The sequence below is a fragment of the Thunnus maccoyii genome, chromosome 10 (assembly GCF_910596095.1).
Source record: "Thunnus maccoyii chromosome 10, fThuMac1.1, whole genome shotgun sequence".
NCBI lineage: Eukaryota > Metazoa > Chordata > Actinopteri > Scombriformes > Scombridae > Thunnus > Thunnus maccoyii.
In genome coordinates, this window is record NC_056542.1 from 31472620 (window position 1) to 31494110 (window position 21491).

At 39.1% G+C, this 21491-nt stretch overlaps 1 protein-coding gene across 5 annotated transcripts in view; it reads right to left on the bottom strand.

Moving 5' to 3' along the window:
• tsnare1 (T-SNARE Domain Containing 1) overlaps positions 1-21491 on the bottom strand; it is a 220753-nt gene that overhangs the window by 127810 nt on the left and 71452 nt on the right. For all 5 annotated transcript variants that reach the window (XM_042422708.1, XM_042422706.1, XM_042422707.1 and 2 more), the window contains exons 6-8: positions 3104-3194; positions 2923-2997; positions 2639-2695 (exon numbers count right to left, since the gene is read on the bottom strand). In XM_042422708.1, coding sequence (XP_042278642.1) covers positions 2639-2695; positions 2923-2997; positions 3104-3194 — 223 coding nt within the window. The remainder of the gene's footprint in view (positions 1-2638; positions 2696-2922; positions 2998-3103; positions 3195-21491) is intronic.

Sequence of the window (21491 nt, forward strand, 5' to 3'; positions counted from 1 at the left end):
CTCCTCAGCAAACTCTACAACATCGTGCTCACTCCTCCACATACATACCCACGGCAACCGCTCAAGAATACATTACTGCATCACACAGATGGGGACGACCATCAAGACAATCGTTCTGACATCTTATTTCACGAGTTCGCACGCTGCTTAACAAAGTTCAGTTTCCTGCTGTCGATTCCGGTCGACTCCGATGACGTGAACTGGAAGACGGTGGGCGAGAAACAGTCAATAACATTTGCATTGATCTGCCAAATGCTCATCTAAATGCATATGTATGGCATTCCAAACTTCAAAACACCTCTCATCAGTTGTTATCCACGGACTGAAAAAGCCTTCCACTTCATCTATAGCAGAAAATACAGACTCTCACTTCTTATTGCCGCTGCTTCTACTAGATGTAGTTTCACCGAGCTGTTTTTCCACAGTGATTAATGAATAGTGAACTCGCTGTGATGGACTGAGAGTAGTCGCAATTATATAATGTTCCCTTCCTCCAGCTTGCTGCCCCTAAAGCCCTTTACCTCCAACGCTAGCAGTATAAAAGTCCTTGATAATACGCCCTCAGATGGACATAAAATCTTAATACATACCGCTCTCCCTTCTGTAAAAAAAGATGGATTTTTGAGCAAAATGGTGCTTCACAGACTTGTTACTGTCTAGCCAGCTGAAATTGTAAATGATTTGCTCATTCTTTTTTAGCATCAAGGCGGGGTTCATGATGGTGTCCTTCAATCAAAGGCAGTCAAACCTCCACCAGTTCAGAAGTGCTGCTCTGAACTCACTTTGTCCTTAGTTATACATATACAACCATGAATAAATATTGTTATAGTTCATAGAATGATCATGCTATCATAGTGCTTATGTGGTAATACTTACGGTGTCACATGCTCCACTAATTCAATAGGATAGATTAATATATTACAATGACTATGATGTATAAGCACAAAGTAAGGTTCAACAGTGTTTTTAGGTCACTGTGTACTATGATATCATATTATTCTGTGCACTGTAGCGTCTTAAAGATTATCACCAAATCTCATAATATCCCTCCAGCTCAATTTGGATTTCTGGAAAAAAACATTGAACTGGCTATAACTTTTGGGATTTGGGGGTCATCATTGGGTAATGTAACAACATCAGGGAGTGCAGCTTTAAAGAAAATGGTTTAAATTTTTTGTTTTTGAAGATTTATTGTCAGACAGACAGATCTTCCACAACAAAGAAAACAGAAATAGAAAAAAAGGCACCGAACAAAACAAGAAAATTAAGAAACACATTCACCGATTTGACAACACATTCTCAACATAAAGAAACATGCTGTTTCTTATTGTTCTCATTTAGAAACCAGCAAACACAAGACTGTTGCAAGCTCTAGGCTACTGAACAAAACTGAACTGAATTACAACAAAAAAGAAGTGCAACACTGAAAACTGATTGAACTAAAGTAATTTGTAAAAAGCAAACATTTTATGTATAGCCAATATATCCAGTGATATCTGAATCATGCAGTCATAACATTAAAACTAAACTAAACAACACTGTTGGCTGTTGCACCGAATTGCATCGTTCTCTACAACTTATAGTGTTTGCTTTTGTTCACTGTGTTTGTCATTTACTTGTGTTTTGCAGTTGCAGCATGTTAAGATCTCTCAGCCACAGTACACTTTCCATACTGCCACCGATACTAATACTGTTGAGGTGATTATTTGATGAAGATATTTCAATAAATTAAAAATGATCACATTGCAATTTATGCAAAAAGTCTTTTATGCTTGGCTGAGGTGGAGAAGTTGGTGGATCAGTAAGAAAATGCATAGATAGACTTAGCTGGATGTTTTCTCATTTCTACACTGCACATCATGTATTGTGTTGTGAATTCATAAGGTCTGCTTCCTTCAGTTCCTATTTATTCTTCAGTGTATAAATCCTCTGATACTTATGACAGTATTGCTGTTAATATCAAATTCATATTGATATTCTTATATATTTCTATACATTTTCCCATATGATACAACAGTCGTACAGCATAGCACATATTCTATTTAGTAATATTGCAGCTATAACAGGTACGAAACTGAGAAATAAAGTAAATCCATACATGCCCATATATAGCAGTCTACACATTGTCCTACTACACTGCCATACAGTCCTCTGAACAGGCTTACAGTATATTCTGACTTATTAGATGTAGTGTATTTTTTCCCCCGCTACATTTATTACTTCTGCTACAGCAATCACCCTTTTTTTATTATCTTGTTTTAGTGATCTATATCAATGTTTCAATCACATGCTGTTAATCTGTAAAATAAAGATTGACTCTCATTTGTTTACCGATTTCTAGTCTTTTTTTGTTTGTTTGTTTGTTTTCAAAGGGCAACTCAGTGAAAATATACTCTGTATTTCTTGCCAGTAACCACTTTAGATTCAGAAAAAAAAGAAAAAAAAACATCACCAGTGCAAGAGTTGGATGTGACGAATGGAGTCCACTGTAATACAGCGGAGTGGAAAAGACCAGACAGAGCTTCAAAGGAGCTCTTGTGAGGATGCAATCGAGCAGAGAAATGCCATCTCATCATCCTGCTCTTTTATGAATGACAGTGAAACAAAGGGCGGATTTTCAGCTTTCATATCAGCTCACCTTCTTCGTGTCTTTCTGTGCTAGAGGAAGCAAGGCCCTTGAGCGCTCTGCAATTTTCTGAAACAGAGCAAATGAAGAGAAGGGTCAAGAAGAGTCTTTTTTTTTTCCTTATTAAAGAGGTCAAGTGTTTTGGTTTTTTTTTTTAATTTTGCCTGTGTGTGCAACAACTAGCACCTCAGGTATGTACAACTTTCTGTCAGTGAAGTGGCTCCATTTATTAGTAAATAATCCACTGATCATAGCTATAATATTAAATCATATGAACATATTCTATATGCGGTTACCTTCTGCAGATCTCCATAGCGCTGCACAGACTCTGACAGTTCAGTCTTTAGTCTGGTCAGACGCAGACGGTCTTGCTGTGTAATAAAACAAGATTAACTTTAATTAGCTCAAATGTTGTTTAATCCATTGTTTATTCTTCAAAATGACAATGAATGAGGGAGGAAGGGGAGCATAAAATACCCGTGAAGAGCCGCTGATTATATCAGAAAGCTGTTTGATGAGTTGGCTTGTGCTGGTGATGACTTTGTTGGTTTGCTGCTGCGTGGAGTGTCTGGGAAAAAAGATTGGAAGAAAGACAGAGAGAGATTAATGAACTATGAGAAGTTGCCAAGATAAAATACACTGCTTAACAATAAGCAGTATTGTTAAGTTTTAAAACTTGTGGGTAGGCAGAAAGATGAGGCAAACTCCCAGAGTAAAATGCAGAGCACTTTTATTTTCCTTTAAGGTTCGTGTATATGTGGGTGTGGTTTAAGCTCTGCAAAGAGAACAAAAAGTATTATTCTATATAACAGGTAAGCATTGATAACAGAACCAAAAATATGAATATAAACTATGTGAGTTAAATCAAATAATGAATAAATCTCATTCATGTGACACACACAACACATGGCTGGAGTCAAAAAGGACAAACAAAGGGAGGAAGGTGGATTGATTGATTGCAGCTGAGAGGAGGTGTTCTGTTCAGGTAGGTGTGTTTGATTTCTCCTCTGGCTGAGAAGTGGTCAAGTGACTCCTTGGTGGGGACTTTTGATAATTCTCTTAATAATACATTGCACATTATAACTAAAAGTAACCATTTTCAAGTCAAGAATGACAAGTCGTCAGTGTTGACATCAAGGTGGAAACATGTCTGAGGGTGTTTACACACCATCATAGACAAGATGATGCGCTATTGACCAACAAAAACCTGGTCTGAAGTAAATGGCGCAGTGTTTCACTGTTATTTTAAGGTGCATTATCAAGACAGTAATATGTAGCTACATAGGCGGGTGCACAACGCACGTGCACTCTGCTTGTTACACACACACGGATGTGCAGTAAATTGTCTAATTATTTGACCAAAACATGGCAATACACCGAGGTATTTAAACAGATGGACGACAACAGATCAGACACAGATCAACTCTCCTGCTGCATCAATACATAATGACATGAGGAACACATGAGGAAATAAATGAAGTGAAAACAATGATTCAACTAAAGAAGGAAATAAATCTGCACAGCTTCTAGCTGCTGCCAGCAGCAGGATCAGAACCTTGAAGAGCTCATCAAGTCATGATAACTGTGTTAATGATTCTTTACATGAGTAAAATGAATGATTTAATTTTTGAACAATATTTAACAAATATTCTTTAAGATTTTTGAGAGTACAGTGATCAGGTTTCCATACGTTCAGCAATTAAAACCCTGCTGATTTGACCTGTTACTCCATGACTGAACAAAACGATTTAAAAGAAACCAAAGCTGTAATTAAAAAATAAACCTTTTCAAAAATCAAACGAAAATACATTCACAACAAATTAATGAACAGGACCTTAAACTGGTGGTCTGGGGCCACGGGAGGGTCCAGGAGCAGCAGGGGCCAGTGTGCTCGTTATGGATCCTGCGCTTTCACTTTGCGCACAAGCAGATTGTTTCCTCTGCAGAGAAGCACTCCTTCTTACTACTTGGCAAATTCGCCATTATAGTAGAAATCTGCCAAGGTGCAAGTGCACCGCGCTTTTAAAGGTAATGGGAGATGACACTCTGATTGGTTTATTGCATGTTACGCTCAAAACACACCCATGATTAATTAGGAGACTAAAGACAACCCCTTTGAACCATGCCCCTGGCACAGCGACCACTTTTTGGTCACACCCTAAATGCACTTACGCCATCCACTTCAGACCGTGCGCTTTAGATCGTTAAAATAGGGCCCTTAATCTAAAAAAACAAACAAATCTAAACTAACTCATACAGGACTCTCCAGGTCAGGCTGCTCTCAGGTATGTACGGTTGAGATTACATTTGACCTGCAGACTGACTGAGTATTAACAGCTGTCTGATAGAGGTGAACAGTGTAACACAGCCAAATCCTCTCTTTTCCTTGATGTTTTTAGTGAGAAGCTTCACCGGTGTGAAAAGTTGAAGGTGCAGCCATATTCATAACTCTCCAGCACGTCTGCCGGAAGCCTGGGTTAAGACAGTTATTAAATATCTATGCTGTCAGGTCATCCTGGGCTTACAAACCCCAGCCATCCTCCCTACCCCCAAAGGCCAACTCCCATCCTCCAGGCTTTGACACTATAACAGGCTGCCCCACAGAGATATGCAGCCACACAAACACACCTCTGCTGCTGCATACTCTACTCAAATATTGATCTACATGCACTGTGGAAGGTGGCAGGGGAAGCAGACGGACCATAGTGCATTCGGGCTAGAAGGAGCATGTCACTGTAATTTTGTGTCTATTGTGAGAAAAGCCAAAGTGTCATGGTGGAAAAATACCTTAAAAAAACATTGCCCATAATATCTATGCTGACGATGGTTAAAGAGAGTTGAAGAGTCGGGGAAGTAGACAGGGTAAAAGTTAATTTTGCTGCTAGAAATAAATGTTTTACTGTAAGGAAATAATTAAATTGGACTGCAGCCAGTGTCTCTTCTTGAACACAGTCATAACAGACAGAAATTGTGTCTTCTATTGGAAGAAGTTTTACACTTATTATGTAATCAGGATTTAAGGCTTTAAATAGCCTGAATGTATGTACTGCAGTAAGGAGATAGTGAATGTTATTGAGATCGGACAGTTTTATAATATAAATTTAATATTCCAAAAAATGTAACAGTATATAGAAGTGTAGTTTATAATCAATAAAATACAAAGCTCCATTTCACTTGCATTGCTAACTTGTCTAAGTATTATATATGCTGTACTATTGATTTGTTTATATGATCAGCCATTACATTACATATGCTTTATGATTCAGAATGCATTCTGCTCTAGGACACACCAGCACCAGCCAGAATATGTGCACAGACACACAAACACACACACACACACACAGCACAAAGATTAACAAGTGCTAAACCTCAGCCTGATGTGTCATCGTTTAGCTGTAAAGCAGCGACAGACATGTGAAGGATTATTTTGAAATCACAGCCAGCTAATGCTCCATCGTGTTACCCACCAAAATTACAGAGGGGAGTACAGTGTGTATGGCTGGCGTTCTGCATTAGGAATGTGGATGACGGACAAATAAAACTCAGTAGGTGATAAGAATGTGCAGCTGTGATGCACAGCCTGATACATATGGAGAGTTTCATTTCAGGAGAACTTTTCATGCATGAAATAATGTACATTCGAAACATTGCCCCCACCAATGACAGAATCCCACTCTGGGCAAATCAGAGACTGTTCTCACCAGAAAAACAACAGCATTGGTCATTTGCTCAAGTCAAAAAGTGACAAGTGACTTTTTGTACTAAAAAGGTTGGTATACCATCGCAAAAAGTCTTAGTGAGGAGGTCAGGGTGGATGGTTGGGTCAACAAAGCATGTGGCTTTGACATGGGAGACGCCAACCGTCAACACTGTTCTTTAGCCATGATAGCATTGTGGCTCTAGGGATGACAATGAACCACCTTCATAGTGGTACCTCTAGTGCCACCATGATGTTAACATAGTTAACAACTGAATGGACTTTCAATAAATTTGGTGCAGATATCCATAATGGACAGATGATTTCGGTAATGGGCTGACTTTTCATATAGTGCCACCAGCAGGTAAACAATTTCACTTATCCAGTGAAACATCTCAAGATCTAGCAGATGGATTGGTGCAATTTTCTCATAGCTCCAGGATAATGTATCCTAATTACTTAAATGATCCCCTGACTTTTACTCTAGTGCCACCATGATGTTGACACATGCAGTTTACAGTGAAAGTCTCAACAATTTGATATAAAATTTGGTAGAGATTTTCATATCCCCCTTAGGATGAATTATAAGAACTTTGGTGATCCTCTGACTTTTCTATTGTTATCATTAGGTCAAAATTTTACTTTGTTATAATCATAGTTTTCCACCTCAACTTGCCCAAGTAGTTTCAGTTGCTTAACCAGACCTTAAACATAAAGGTGGCCAATCACAGAATGCCCACAAGTCATTTTTGGAACAGTCACTGGGGTCATTTTGGAAGACCCTGACAACCTATTTTATGGTTTAGGTATGAGTATGACTTGTTGCCTAATCACTGACAAATTAATTACCTGGTTTAGATTTGAGCAAACAGCTGAATCCAAGCAAAATATTAAAATCTGATGAGCTGTAGCATTCCACACAAGCTAACTTCTGTAGATTTTTTCTAGTCTTGTATCTTAATTTAAATTTTGGCCTACTGATTGTGCAAGAGGAAAGGTCAGGAGGCCAAAGCAATACGATTCATCCTGTGGGACCATGAGGGCACTGTCACGCTAGCAAATTTAGATCTGAAATAAGTTCATTTTAATGGAATCTCGATGATCAGTGGAGCTTTTTGAGAAGAGTTGAACTTTGGTGAACCTTGACATGTAAATTTTGCAGCTGACCAATTTACAAAGTGTCCTGACAGTGCTGACCTTGCAGGGTCCAAAATTGAGGATGTTATCACGGTAGCTGTGTCACACATTCCGACCCTGTACTGCTGAATGAAAAGCAATTTTGCTAGAGAACATGAATGAATGTTTCTGCTGTGACCTTGCATTAAGAAGTACTTTTCCAGGTACACTCTCATGGACAAAAGTGATAGTGCCTGATATAACACATTTAATGACAACCTGACTCATAATTTTTGAGGTAATTTGCACTATATCAAAATACAACAGATTGACCAATGGATCAACCATCATTCCCTGCTCTTTCAACTGGAAAATACAGTTAAATATAAATATATGTGAGCTGAGGATCAGCTCAAATTCTGTTAACTGACGTGACTGGAAGGATTTTAACAAGTTAGTCAACAGCTACTTTTTTTAAAGAGATATACATTTGAATACATTTGACAAGTAGAAGTACAAGCGAGAAAAGGGAATCCTTTAAAACTTGCAGCCCACCATCTAAAAATACAATGTGAGCTGTGATGGATCATCCATGAGTCAGTGGAAGTCCCGCCCACCACTGCCACGCTGTTACCAAACAAACAGATCTCGCCCACTACTGAGGACCCCTGAGAAGACCTCTGCAGTATCACTGCACACTGACACATCTGCTAGCTGCACTCTTCTCCCACAACATGCTCGAGAGCCAGGCGGCCAGAAACAGCATGCAAAAGATTGGAATTGCTCACACTGTGAATTTCAATCAGTCACCTCTGTTGTGTGTTTCTCCTGCTTGCTTGGTGTTTGGTATTCCTTTGAGGTCTGGCTGGCCGTGGTGAAGGAGAACTGAGGAGTCTGGGAGCAGCTGGCTGCAGGGGGAGGTGTGAAGGATGGAGGGGTAGGTTGTTGGGGAGACACAGTGATAGCGGTGGTGGTGGTGGTGGTGGGGGGGTGTGCTGTTTTCTGACTGCAATCATAGTTTCAGGGCTTTACAGGATAGAGTGGCGCTTATACTGGGCTCTGATAAGGATTAAATCACCAAACTGGAGTTTCTTCATACACACTGCTGACCTCTCATGCTCAGATGACAACGCAGAACATTTGTCAATCTCAGTACTGATTGAGTCCAAAAAAAAACACAGGTAGCATTGATGACACCTTGTCTACATTGACCATATAGCACAAGCACATGTTTTATTTAAAGGCACCTTTCATTACAAGTCGCCTTACGTCATATAAGCTCAATAATACAATAAACACCAAACTGTATACCTTAAGAAAGGTATTAAGAAAAATCTATGTCATTTTCATGACGTGTTCTTAAACTGCAGAATTGTTCGGTCGTGTTCTTATGATGATGAATCCCATTGTCCTCGGAAGTTGAAGCACGTGCCAGGTGATCCTAGATAAATGCCCCACCAATCCCCATAAAAGGGCATGAGACTACAGGGCTGTGTGCACACAGAAACCACACACAGAAATTGAAAATAAAAGTTGAGAAAAGTCAAGAATGTCAAAAAGAAAGTCTAAAGAGAGTGGAGCAATGGACTCCAAACGGAAAATACCCTCAAAAGTTCTGAAGTGGAGGTACTGCTACAGGAACGAGGGACGAGCTGTCATATGTAGTAGCATCAGTAGTGGATATAAAATAACAGAAAATGCATGGGATGCTTTTACTCATTCAGTGAATGCTGTATCCGGAGAAGGGCACACAGCTGGTGAAGTAAAAAAGTGGTTTGATCTTAAATCTGAGGCCAAAAGAATATTGCCAAACACAGAAGAGAGACGCTGACCACTGGAGAGTTCTCTGAGCTGGACCAGCGCATAAGGGCCATTATCAGAGAGACAGCACTCACTTTCACAGATAGCCTCAACACTGGCCACAATCTCTGAGACACTTGAAGAAATTCAATAATAATAATAATAATAATACAAATAAAGATATGCACTGAAACCTAATTCATTTTTAAGTGATGTGTTTATTTCATGAAATTAATTGTAAGCTATAAATACTCACACTTTAAAAGTCAAATTAATTTTAAATCCTTTATTTACACACAAGCAATTAATTGCTGTCTAACTTAGCAACAGCAAGTCTGTTGTCTCAGGAGTGGGTGAGGACGCGCATCATCTTGTTGTTTGTGTTTATTTGTTTAAAAGACCATAATGCTTTCAGAAATAATGAAAATAGTTATTACAAATATTATAAATGATAAAAATATTATTTTAATTTAAATCCCATGACATTATACAACAGTAGAATTGAAGAAAACATAAACAATTATTTTGCACAAACATGTCAACATTCCAATGTGCATAAGTGTGCTCTTGAGTGTGTGTAGATTCTTACCTATGAACTAATAACAAATAAGAGAACATTGGTGAATGTCAGAATCTTTGTGAAAACTGTGTAAGTGGAACTTTCTTCTTAAGAACGGTTGGTGAATGAGGCCCATTTTTCATTAGAAAGGTTACTGTCAATATTGGTTTCAGGTGGTTTGAATAACTTTAATACTGGGAAGGAGAGTTCTAGTATTCCCTTCACCTGCACTGATGATATTTGCATAATATGAGGTTTCAGCTATTGAGAGAGTATTTTTGCAGTGGAATATGTGATCAAAATACATCTGTTTATGAACTGCAGGTCCAGTCTCGGTGCAGAGCTTCTCCAGGCGCTGACCTTAAACCTTGAGCTACCATAGGTCAGGTGTGTAGCAGGGAGCAGTATGGGTAAATGAGATAACCTGTGTTTTCCGGAGGGGCTAGAGTATCAAGTGCAGAAAATACACTATGATTGTAGTGGTCTATTAGATCTGGGAGTGAGGAGGTGGGAGCAGGAACAGGGTTTGAGGTAATGAAACTGCTGAGATCTTCTGGGTTAACATGTATCTAATGTTGCAGTATGATATGATATGATGCTCCCTTGATTTACTGAGCGGTAGGTTGGTGTTGAATAACACAACTTTATGGTCTGAGATGGGTAGTTCAGCAGAGATGATATTATATGGTGTGATGCCGGAACAACAAACTAAGTCAAGGATACAACCCTTGGTATGGGTTGTAAAGTTGACATATTGTGTTAAATGAAAGCAATATCTAACATTGCCTTGAAATCTTTAGTGAACATATTGTCAGTGGTATCAAAATGAAAAGGGGTGTTTCTAGGATTTGAGGACGTTTGGGGCTTTGCCTGGACCTCTGTAAGAGGGTCTGGGGGGGATCCTCCCCTGTAAAATTTTCCTGATAAATACAGTCTATTTTGATGCTTTTTTATGCACTCTGGTATCTTATTTACATTCAAAGTACTTGTCTTAATCATTGAAAAATTGACATGTGTACCTCAACAGTTTCACTTATAGATGACTCAGTCAGATGGATGATGAATCAGAATTTTGTGGCCTAATGACTGACACTATCTTAGTGCCGTGTTCACAGCAGTTACTGAGTTAAACAACCTTTTAACAGCTTAAGAAAACATGTTAATAGAGTTGTTGTGTAGTGTTAGTATCTGTATTCAAAGATCTGTAAGTCCTTTTATAGCAGGGTTTAATCTTGTGCTTTGTCATTTGTTTTTTTAGGATGTCGTTTAGTTTGGATAACAGATTGTGCCTTTAAAATATTTACAGAAAAGTAGTTCATCTACCTTAACAGTTTGTTCTGCCTCCTGCTTTGAATGCGTTAATGTCTCTCCATCACCTGATGCCTGGACTGCCTCTTTGTGTTTCTCTTTCCTCCCTTAACTGTTTCTTTAGATCTTGAATCAGTTGCATCTTCTTTTTGAATCAGTTCCTCACTTTCTCCTTGTTTGTGTTTCAACACCATTAACATTACATCCTGCAATTCTTCCTCACTTCTGTCTCCTCTCTCCTGATTCCTTCACTCACTCTGAAGTCTTCCTTTTAAAAATCTGACAGAGCATGAAGCAGAAATTTTACTTGTCTGGCAGGTATTAGTTACAATAATAGTGGGCAAACGACACAGTGGGAATGCTTTAGCAGTTTAGCTATCCAAACTATCAAGCTACATTAACATTACTGCAATGTAATGCATACAGCCCCTTGGCAGTAGTCTTGTTTTTGTCCCAGTAGGTACTATTTAAAATGACAGTGACTGGTGAGATAGCCAGGGGAGGTTGGCTCTTTATGTGGGAAATCAAGTAAAATAACTCACAAAGGACTATTGATTGCATTCCACTTTATCTTCTCAATACAGGAGGGCTATCCGGTTGTGTACTGTGTGGACCTGTTGATGTGCTGTGTGGCAGCACTCTAGCTATAGCAATGTATGATGTGCCACACACTGTACTAGTTTTCAATTATATAAATGCAGTGGACAAAATAGAGGGCATGTACAAACATGAGTAATGCGGTGACATGATACATGCAAATGTGTGCATGTGAGTCACAAAACACAAAAAAGGTGAACAGCTGAAACAATATGCAGACGACACCATTGTTCCCAAAGGTCAAGAACGAACATCATTCAAAGAATCAGCTTTGCAAAGGTTTTATGAGGAACGAAATGCGTTCAGCATCTTTGTTAGTCTTCACAGATGCACACAATGCATTTGGTGAGAAACACTGAACATAACTGTGCTTGTGAACTTGTGTACAAGCAAATTCCACAGGGTACCTTTAACAACACTCATCCTTTAGAGAAAAGTTCCAACATGCCTGACATGCTGACTAAACATGCATACAGTGTCTGTTCCAGAAACACACTTGACATTTTACATTTATACTTATTGGTATGTATTTCAGGTGCTATCTAAAAAGACTCCTAGTGAGTGCAACAGGAGAGTAGAGTTCAATTCCCAGATCACCAACACTAAAATTATACCCATATCAACACACAAACACACACAGCTGCTGTTTTGAAATCCATCTGACATTTAAATGTGCATCTCCAGCAGAATGTACAACTACTGTTGGTTTACACGCTCACGTGGCTGCATGAGAGCGGTGCATTAACGTGGGTTTGAGAGTCAGAGTGATGCCCGCTTGTTGTGTAAGAGTGGAGGAGGACGAGGCAGAGAGGTGCATCCACACAGTCATGATATGAGTCTGAAAAGCTGGCTGTGACATTTCTACCTGTTTCCTGTGCGTGCCCTGCTGAGTTTGGGATGAATGTTGATTTCACTGGATGTAAATTCTGTGATGAATGTTGATGAATGATGTACAGTAAGTTGTATGAATCTGAGGTTTCACTGCAGTAAACAGCCAATCTTGTTGCTGCAGCTGGGTGTGTTCGTTCCTTTCTTTATGGAATCTCCCATGGGTGTTTCAAGATAAACAGTTGGTGGTACTAATTCTCCACTCTGGTGCCAGTGAACCATTGTAGAAGAAGAGGGAGCAATAGTGACGTAATTTAAAGAGAGACTTAAAAAAATTTCTATGGCACTTTAGCATTTTGTTTTTATTGATACACCAACTTTTCCACCTCAGCTGAGCCTAAAACCTTTTTGCAATATTTTGAGTTTTTTTCGAGTGTTGAGTTGTGATGTTTCCTCTCAGGTTTTTTTCATGCGCAAATTAAAAATGCCCATAAATAGGTGGATGGAAATACACTTTATGACAGATGAGAGCCTACCAGTGGTCCTTTGTCAGGTAAATGCAAAAGAAAAAAATGGGCTTTTGCTTTTAGGCTCAATTGTCAACTTGTTAAAATTCACAACTGAAGACAGAGATACTGTTGAAAGTTCCGATAGTCTCCAATATTCCTCGTAATCTACCCTGTTCTGGAGAGCCTCTGGAAATGACACACATACTGATAGTCCCTATGATGTTACACTGATATTAAACAGAGAAAAGCATCAAAAAGTTAGTGTTGAGGTGCTAAAACAAAATGTATGTTACTATACGATATATGTTAAACTAAAACTAATTAACATGTGGTAAAGCCTTGATGCACAAATGTAATACTGTAGTTACTATAGGAATAATTTCAAAATATTAGAGACATTAGAAATCCCATAAAAGAATGTAAAGTATGGTAAGCCCAACAGATCTATATCCCTTACTCACATATTTATATTTCTGCCCCTTTCAGGACAGAAAAAAAAAAAAAAACAGATCAGTGACGCATTTAGACTTGCTCTTGTTGTTCTGTATGGACATTTGCTGTAAATGGAATTGGCTGAACAAACAAATTGTGACACAAAATATTAATGTGAGGGTTTAGGAGACATATTTCATTATTTCTAAAGGAATAGTTCAACGTTTTGGGAAATTCACTTATCCACTTTCTTTCCAAGTGTGAGATATGGAGATCATTTCTTGGTTGGGACATTGTTTGCCTAGGGGTTAATACTTGAAGCAGGGGAAGTTAGCCTGACTCTGTTCAAAGCATAGCCTGCATATAAAGATGGACATAGAGAGGTATGACGTAACCTGTTATTTTGCATTGGGGCTAGTCTGAAGCACAGAGTTGCAGCTCATGGTTTGCACCATCTTTTTTTGTGTTCGGAGCCCCGACCTTCCAAATAGGGAGTGCAGGGTGTTGTCTTTCACGCTCTGGAAACACGCCCCGCTGCCTCAGACTCAAGCTAACGCTAGCTTACTGAGAACACCAAGCTACTTTAGCGGCTGTGGGGCGGCTGTGGCTCAAGAGGTAGAGTGGGTCGCCCACTAATCAGAAGATCGGCTCCTCCAGTCCGCATGTCTATGTGTCCCTGGGCAAGATACTTTACCCCATATTGCTCCTGATGGCTGTGCCATCAGTGTGTGAATGTGTGTGAATGATTAAGTTTCCTCTGATGGGCAGGTTGGGACCTTGCATGGTAGCCCCTGTACTCATTGAGCGTATGAATGTGTGTGAATGGGTGAATGTGATTCGTAGTGTAAAAGCACTTTGAGTGGTCGGAAGACTAGAAAGGCGCTATACAAGTACAGTCCATTTACTTTAGCTAAATTATGCTAACAGAGCAGGTATTGTGATCACGTAACATAAACTTACTGAAATATTGCGACAATAGTCTGACTCAGTGCGAGTCCCGGAGCCGGGGAGAGCAGCAGGTGAGCCAACTGTCAATCACAGCGGTCAATCAACACCTACACAGCAGACATCAATGCTACTATAAGTCTTCAAATCTTATTAACGGAGCAATAATTTCCAAAATGACCACAAGCACATTTATTGGAGGGACTGAATTTAACGCTTGAGACCAGAATGACTTGTTGAAAAAAGTTATTGACTTAGCATTTCTAGAGAGAAGAAGACTTTCTTTGAATGGGAGTCAGTTGGAACATCTAGCGGTGGTCGATGGTATTGCACTTTAAGGTACTTCTGTACTGGCTTCAGCCTCAAGCTGTGGTAGTTGCTGCTTGCTTCCAAGTTAAAAAAAAAATTGATCTAGACCGCTAAAGCTCACTCATTAACACGTGGTATCTCATTTACTAAATTTGCACACAAAGTTATGTAGAAGAAATGTTGACAATTTGTGGTTTCAGAGAGAGTTATGTTAGAAGTGTTTCTTGCATTTCTAGCATGCAACTCCCCATAATATCACACATTGTTGTTTTTACATTTATTACATTTCAGTTTGTGTTATGTTAATTATTTTAGCTGTGTTGTGCATTTTCGTATTTTAAAGAGAGCCAGGCTAGCTGTTTCCCCTTGCTTCCAGTGTTTATGCTAAGCTAGGCTAACCACGTCCTGACTCCAGCTTGGTACTTAACACACAGACATCTCATCACATTCTCAAAAAAAGTGAAGATGAAAACTATTTAAAATGATCTCCACCTTTTTAGTCTTGTACAAACCACTGCTGCTCTTAACATCAGGACATACAGCTGTACCATACAGCTATGAAATTAGAGGCCTGAAACTGGGTCAAAGGAAATTTATGAAATTTATTACATTTCAGTTTGTGTTATGTTAATTATTTTAGCTGTGTTGTGCATTTTCGTATTTTAAAGAGAGCCAGGCTAGCTGTTTCCCCTTGCTTCCAGTGTTTATGCTAAGCTAGGCTAACCACGTCCTGACTCCAGCTTGGTACTTAACACACAGACATCTCATCACATTCTCAAAAAAAGTGAAGATGAAAACTATTTAAAATGATCTCCACCTTTTTAGTCTTGTCCAAACCACTGCTGCTCTTAACATCAGGACATACAGCTGTACCATACAGCTATGAAATTAGAGGCCTGAAACTGGGTCAAAGGACTTCTGATGTCTATTAGAAACCTCAAAATCCCACAATTACACTGTCTCAGAGAAGCTGCTGCAAAAGTTCTGGTGGCAGAAAAAAACACCAAAGTCAAGTCAGAATTTTGGTAAGAAATAAGTTAGTTTATTTGATCAGATTTCGTTCCAACACTGTTTTAGCATCAAACTGTGTAAAACAAGAGCTGCAGCATCCAAACACTGCAGGATCATCTACTGCTATAATTTCACAATATGGAAATAACATTTATGTCTAATTAGGCAGCAGGAAAATGAGACACTTGATTTTTGTTCATAGTCTTTCTCTGTTCTGTTGATAGTTTCTCTCCACGGTACATTTTTCAGAAATAAACGCTGGCTTATTTAACATGTTGGTTTTATGAATAATAAACTTCACACCTCATCAACTTTGTGTTTTTTTGGTTTGTTTGTTTATTTGTATGTTCTTTTATAGGAATGTGAAATAAGCTGGTATTTCTTGCAGCACACACAAGAAAATAATTACATTCGGTTTGTTTACTTTCACTTTCATCTACCTGATGACACAACATTTTGTTCCTCAAAAGAAACACACAGTGAAATTAATAATAGTTGATGGGCTACACATGGAAGATTAGGGCTGGAATTAATCATAGACATAATAAAGCATAAAGTTTGCGGATCAGTAGATACTTGTCAAAATGTAATCCTGGAAAGAAGGAAGAATAAAGAAAAAAGAGACAATTTTAGCATATCAGTCAAACTAACTTTATCTCCCCAAGCACATCTTTGTCATGTGCAAAAAAAAATCATTTAATATCAGCAAAAGCCAGCAAAGCTTAAACAATATCTGTTAAATAGTTCAATTATTACGTGAATAAATTAATAAAATATATCTGCAAGCAGCGAGCACAAAGACCAGTCTTCGAAAACATGCCACACAGTTGGCAAGTTCAATTAGACACCTAAAGATTTGAACCCTGGACCTTTGTATCACCAGAGAAGGTGACTTACTGACTGCACCACTGGGGAGACATGGTTGCCACACACCTTCTTACAACTTGAGGCAATGACATCACATGTGCAAGATGGGTGTTTTTGTCTGTTTAATCTTAAAAGAATTCACAAATATATAACTGTTGAGGATACAATTCTGAAAGAAAATCACACGTTAACCCATCTTTTGTATTGTCAAAGATTTTGGTGAAATTTGTTCAAAAATTGGATGAAATTGAAAATGTGCATACAGTACAAATTACAGTAAGACAATGAATATCACTGTAGACTCACTGTTTGACACATCTGAACACCAACTGAGACATGTAGTGTCTAAAGAATGTTTGTTTTCATTTTTGTAGCATTTTAATGAAGACTTGTGGAGATAAAGATATGAATTGATTTTGCATATTTTGAAAAATATAGAGTGACGGACATCTGAATTGTCCATAGGTTGCAGTGAGGCAAACTTGTGCTGAAAAATTCAGCTCTCTAGGACCTATGGTGAACTTTAAATGATTTTTGGAAGTTTTGACTGCAATATTGATGAAAATGTGAGTTTACATTTATAAACCACTGCCCTTTTCATCGATGTCATGACCAAACTTTATACAATGAATTGAACATGACCGTAGGACATGTTTAAAAATTTCCACTCAAATCTGCACAGCAAATTATGAGATATAATCTTTTAACATTTGCGCTGCCCTCTATTGCACAATTTCCCAGGACTGTGCAGCGAAGCTCAGACCTAGCAACTGAACATGTGCACCAAGTTTGGTTACAATAGCTTGAACCAATTTTGATTTATGAGCATTTATGTAAAATGGAACTTAAAGACACAGGTTTAAAAATGAATCATTTCAAAATGGTATGGAATATCAAAAATCTGAGAAACAACTTTTTTCCAGCTTGGTCAAGATATGCTATGTGCCAAATTTGATGCCGATTGCTCAATATTTGAAGGTGGAGTTGAAAGAGTGAAAAAATAGATTCAGGCAAAATTCAGAATGGTGGACCCATCCACAAATGGACGTGGCTTATATGGATAGATTCGTCTGGACCCACAAAATCCCGGGGGGAAAAACGAATTTTGTTTGTGAGACGTATGGTCCAAAAGTTATAGGCCAATACATAAACTTTGTTGCTATAGTGCCACCACCTGGCCAATCAGTATCATTTTTTTGTCTGACAAGTAGGAGAAAATTCCAACCCCTCTCCAAAGTTTAGGAACTTTAGCTGTTACAGTTTCTGAGACCCACATACTTTCAGTGCAGAAGAATAATCCCAACAGATACCGTAGTAATAAGTAATAATAAACATCAGTTAATCAATTGGTGGCTGTTTAGTTCACTTATGTTTCAGGCAATCTCATTTATACTGTGTATGATTACTAAACATGTAATTCCATGTTCACATCATATGGGATGGATAGTAGAGATGGGAAAGATTCCCATGTTATTAAGATGTCTATGAAGATTTTCAGTCATCCAGGTCATGTTATCCAAGGAGGGTTAAATCGAGGGCAGCTAGACTTGGTTGAAGAGTCAGTTCTGACTGATTGGTGGGGAGTCTCCGATATTTAACCTCTGTGGTGTCATTACTAAGGTCATTGATACCACTTGGTTCATTAGTGCACCTGGCTGTTGTAATGACAGTCGTTAGAGTCACTTGAGGCTAAGTGTAAACACCAGTTGTTTGAGTTGTCAATGAGGGCAAATGTGAATGGTTGTTATGTCTCCTGGGAAGGAATGACAGGACAGCACTGTAGGAGGGGGATGAGTGATGTCATAGACCTCCTCCTGAGGGATGGTTTCTCTACTTAGAAACCTTGACTACATCCACACTAATACATTTTCATTTTAAAATGCTTTTAAAACAAAAACAATCTCCATCCACAAGCGTTTTAGCACTGTTTCAGAAATAATGTCTGTCCACATGACCATTCACGTACATTGGGTATGTGTGTGCCAGTGTAAACAGGAAGCCGATTGACACAATTCACTCTAATAATAGCTTGCCTCTTGCAGATGTAGGCAGTAGTAGAATTTAACTGCACACCAGCTGCTATCATAGACAACAAGGTCAGCAACATCTATAATTCATTATCCATGTTGATAGTTGAGGCTGATGTCGTTTGTTTTCTTCCGGAAAAGGTTCATTTGATAGGGGCATGACTTGTCATGTCAATTTGCCCTGTGCAACGTCAGGAAGATCAGACCCTACCTGTCTGAGCATGCATCACAATTCCTGGTACAGGCTCTCGTAATATCATTGACTAATACAACTCCTTACTGGCAGACCTCCCCGTATGAATGTTGAAACCTCTGCAGATGATCCAGAATGCGGCAGCACGGATGGTCATCAACCAGCCCAAAACAGCATATGTCACCCCGCTGTTCACATCCCTCCACTTGCTCCCAGTTGCTGCCCTCATCAAATTCAAAGTCCTGACATTCGCTTACAAAACAGCAACTAAAATGGCTCCTGCCTACCTGAACTCCCTCATTCAGGTCTACATTCCCTACCGCTCACGATGCTCTGCCAATTAAAGGTGCCTGATACCACCACCACAACACATGGTGTTGCTAGCTAGACTTCTCTTCTGTAGTTCCCTGGTGGTGGAACGAGTTACCAAACTCTGTTCAATCCGCAGACTCCCTCTCAATTTCAAAGGGGAAGTATTATGCTTTTCCTTATTTTCAGACATATATATAATGTCACAATGTCGGATGTTCATGTTAAAAGCGGCCGACGTGTCAAATAACAAGCTTAACATATGTAGAAGTAATCCCGGTGAGCAAAAAGCAGCAGCTTCAGACTGCTCTGAACGCTCGGTTTCCAACGGTTTTTTCTACTTTCTGCCCGCACTGACATCAGTTTGTGGCAGATTTCTTTATATGGACATCTGTTACGTGCACAGAGCGTGACTTCGCTGCTCCGCTCTGGGAGTAGTTACCCAAGCCACGACTCCATTACACAGCATAGCAAAGTAAAATAAGTAGTTTACCTGTTGGAGGTGTGCTGGTTGTCTGCAGCTCTTCATAAAACATCTCACTGTGGCTGTTTCTGCTTGTACTCTTCCTCCCTGCCTTATTTATAACTGATCCGCTGAACAAATGGCTCCAAATAGCTCCATATGTTGTCGTTTCAACCGTTTTTTAGCGCTGCTACCGAAGCTCCGCTGATTCAGTGAGGAACATATTTTTACTTCCTGTAAATTCTTCACAATAAAAGTCTCCCACTATTAAGTCATGTAAAAGCTTTTAAAATGAAGTAATAAAGCAGGAAATGTTTGGTTTGCATTGACGGTAATACGTAAAGCTGGCCAATCAGAACAGAGTGGGCTCACCAGGAGGGGGGCCTTAAAGAGACAGGAGCTAAAACGGAGTGTAAGAGAAACTGTATATATTGAGGGGCTGCATAAAGAGCCAGTATAAGATAAATAAGGAGTTTTTTGAATTTTGAATTGTGCTGAGCTACTCTAGTAGAGCCCAAAAATAAAAATTCAGAGCTGAAATGAGCATAATAAGCCTTTTTAAGAAAAGCCTAAATAACCAGCTCTTTCACAACCATCTCTACACTTGATGGACTGAAGAAAAAAGAAAAGACGAAAAAAAAATCTGCTTCTATGCACTATATGCATTACCCCTGTGCCACGCCTGTTGGCACCTGCACCGTTGTTGGACTCGAACTTAGCTTTATGGCACTTATTCGCGTTTTTCTCTCTTCACTAGACCCTTGCCTGTGTTGCATCAGCTCTCAGATGCATGTCACTTTGGATAAGTCAGATATAGTCAGAGCTTCTCAAAGAGGAGTTTGTGCACCTTGACAATCTGCTGGACACCAGGAAGCAGGTAATTATTTCCGATCCAGTCCCCCCCCCCACCCATGCTTTGGCAACGCGAAATTCAGCTGTCTACACCAAGTCCACATCTGGCTAAAGGGTTACTGCAAGAACAGAGATATTGCCTTTGTTGATAATTTTCCTGCCTTTTTAAATAGGCCTCAATTTTTTAAACTAGACAGCCTCCATCAACCAACATTAAACTGCCATTGCACTCCTGTAAGTCCATCTGACTGCACCTTCCTGGGCTCATACAGAATTCACTCAATATCCCCCTCTAGCTTCCCTCCGACTCCCACACCCATGATCATTCCTGTCAGAATCACTGACAGATCTAACAGACCATCTTCAGCATGGAATATTCGGAATAACTGTAGAAACATAAATAATTTAATTCCAGTTACGCTTGTTTCCACATCTGGGCATTACACTTCTTTTCCTCTCAGGATGGTGCTGGTGAATGCTCAACAAAACCTTTGTGCTAAATGACATCATCCAGTCTAAGAAGTTCAACTTTTTGTTTGTGACTGAAACCTGGCAGAGGAATATGGAACATACTCCCCTCATTGAGCTGTGCCCGAAGGATTACACTTTTATCAGCTTGAATAGAATTTCAGGCCACGGTGGAGGACTTGCTGCCGTGTTCAGAAGCCATTTTAGTTGTCAGTTGGTGAGCACCGGGTCTTTCTTTTCACTTGAATTACATGTCATTTAAGTTGAATGTGCTAATCCCTTTTATGGTATTTTAATTTACCATCTACCCACCCAAAATAGCTCTTTTTAAAATGAATTTGGTGATTTTTTTATCGTCTATTCTCAAGCTATCTAGATTTGTGCTTCTTGGTGATTTCAACATTCATATTGATAATGATTCTGATAAATTTGCCTCTAGTTTTATTAATATCACTGAGTCTTCAAAATCTCACTCAACATGTAACAGGCCCTGCACACATTAGAGGGTATACTCTGGACCTTGTTTTTGACTCTTCATTCAAATCTTTTATCTGAGGACCTTTTCATTTCAGATC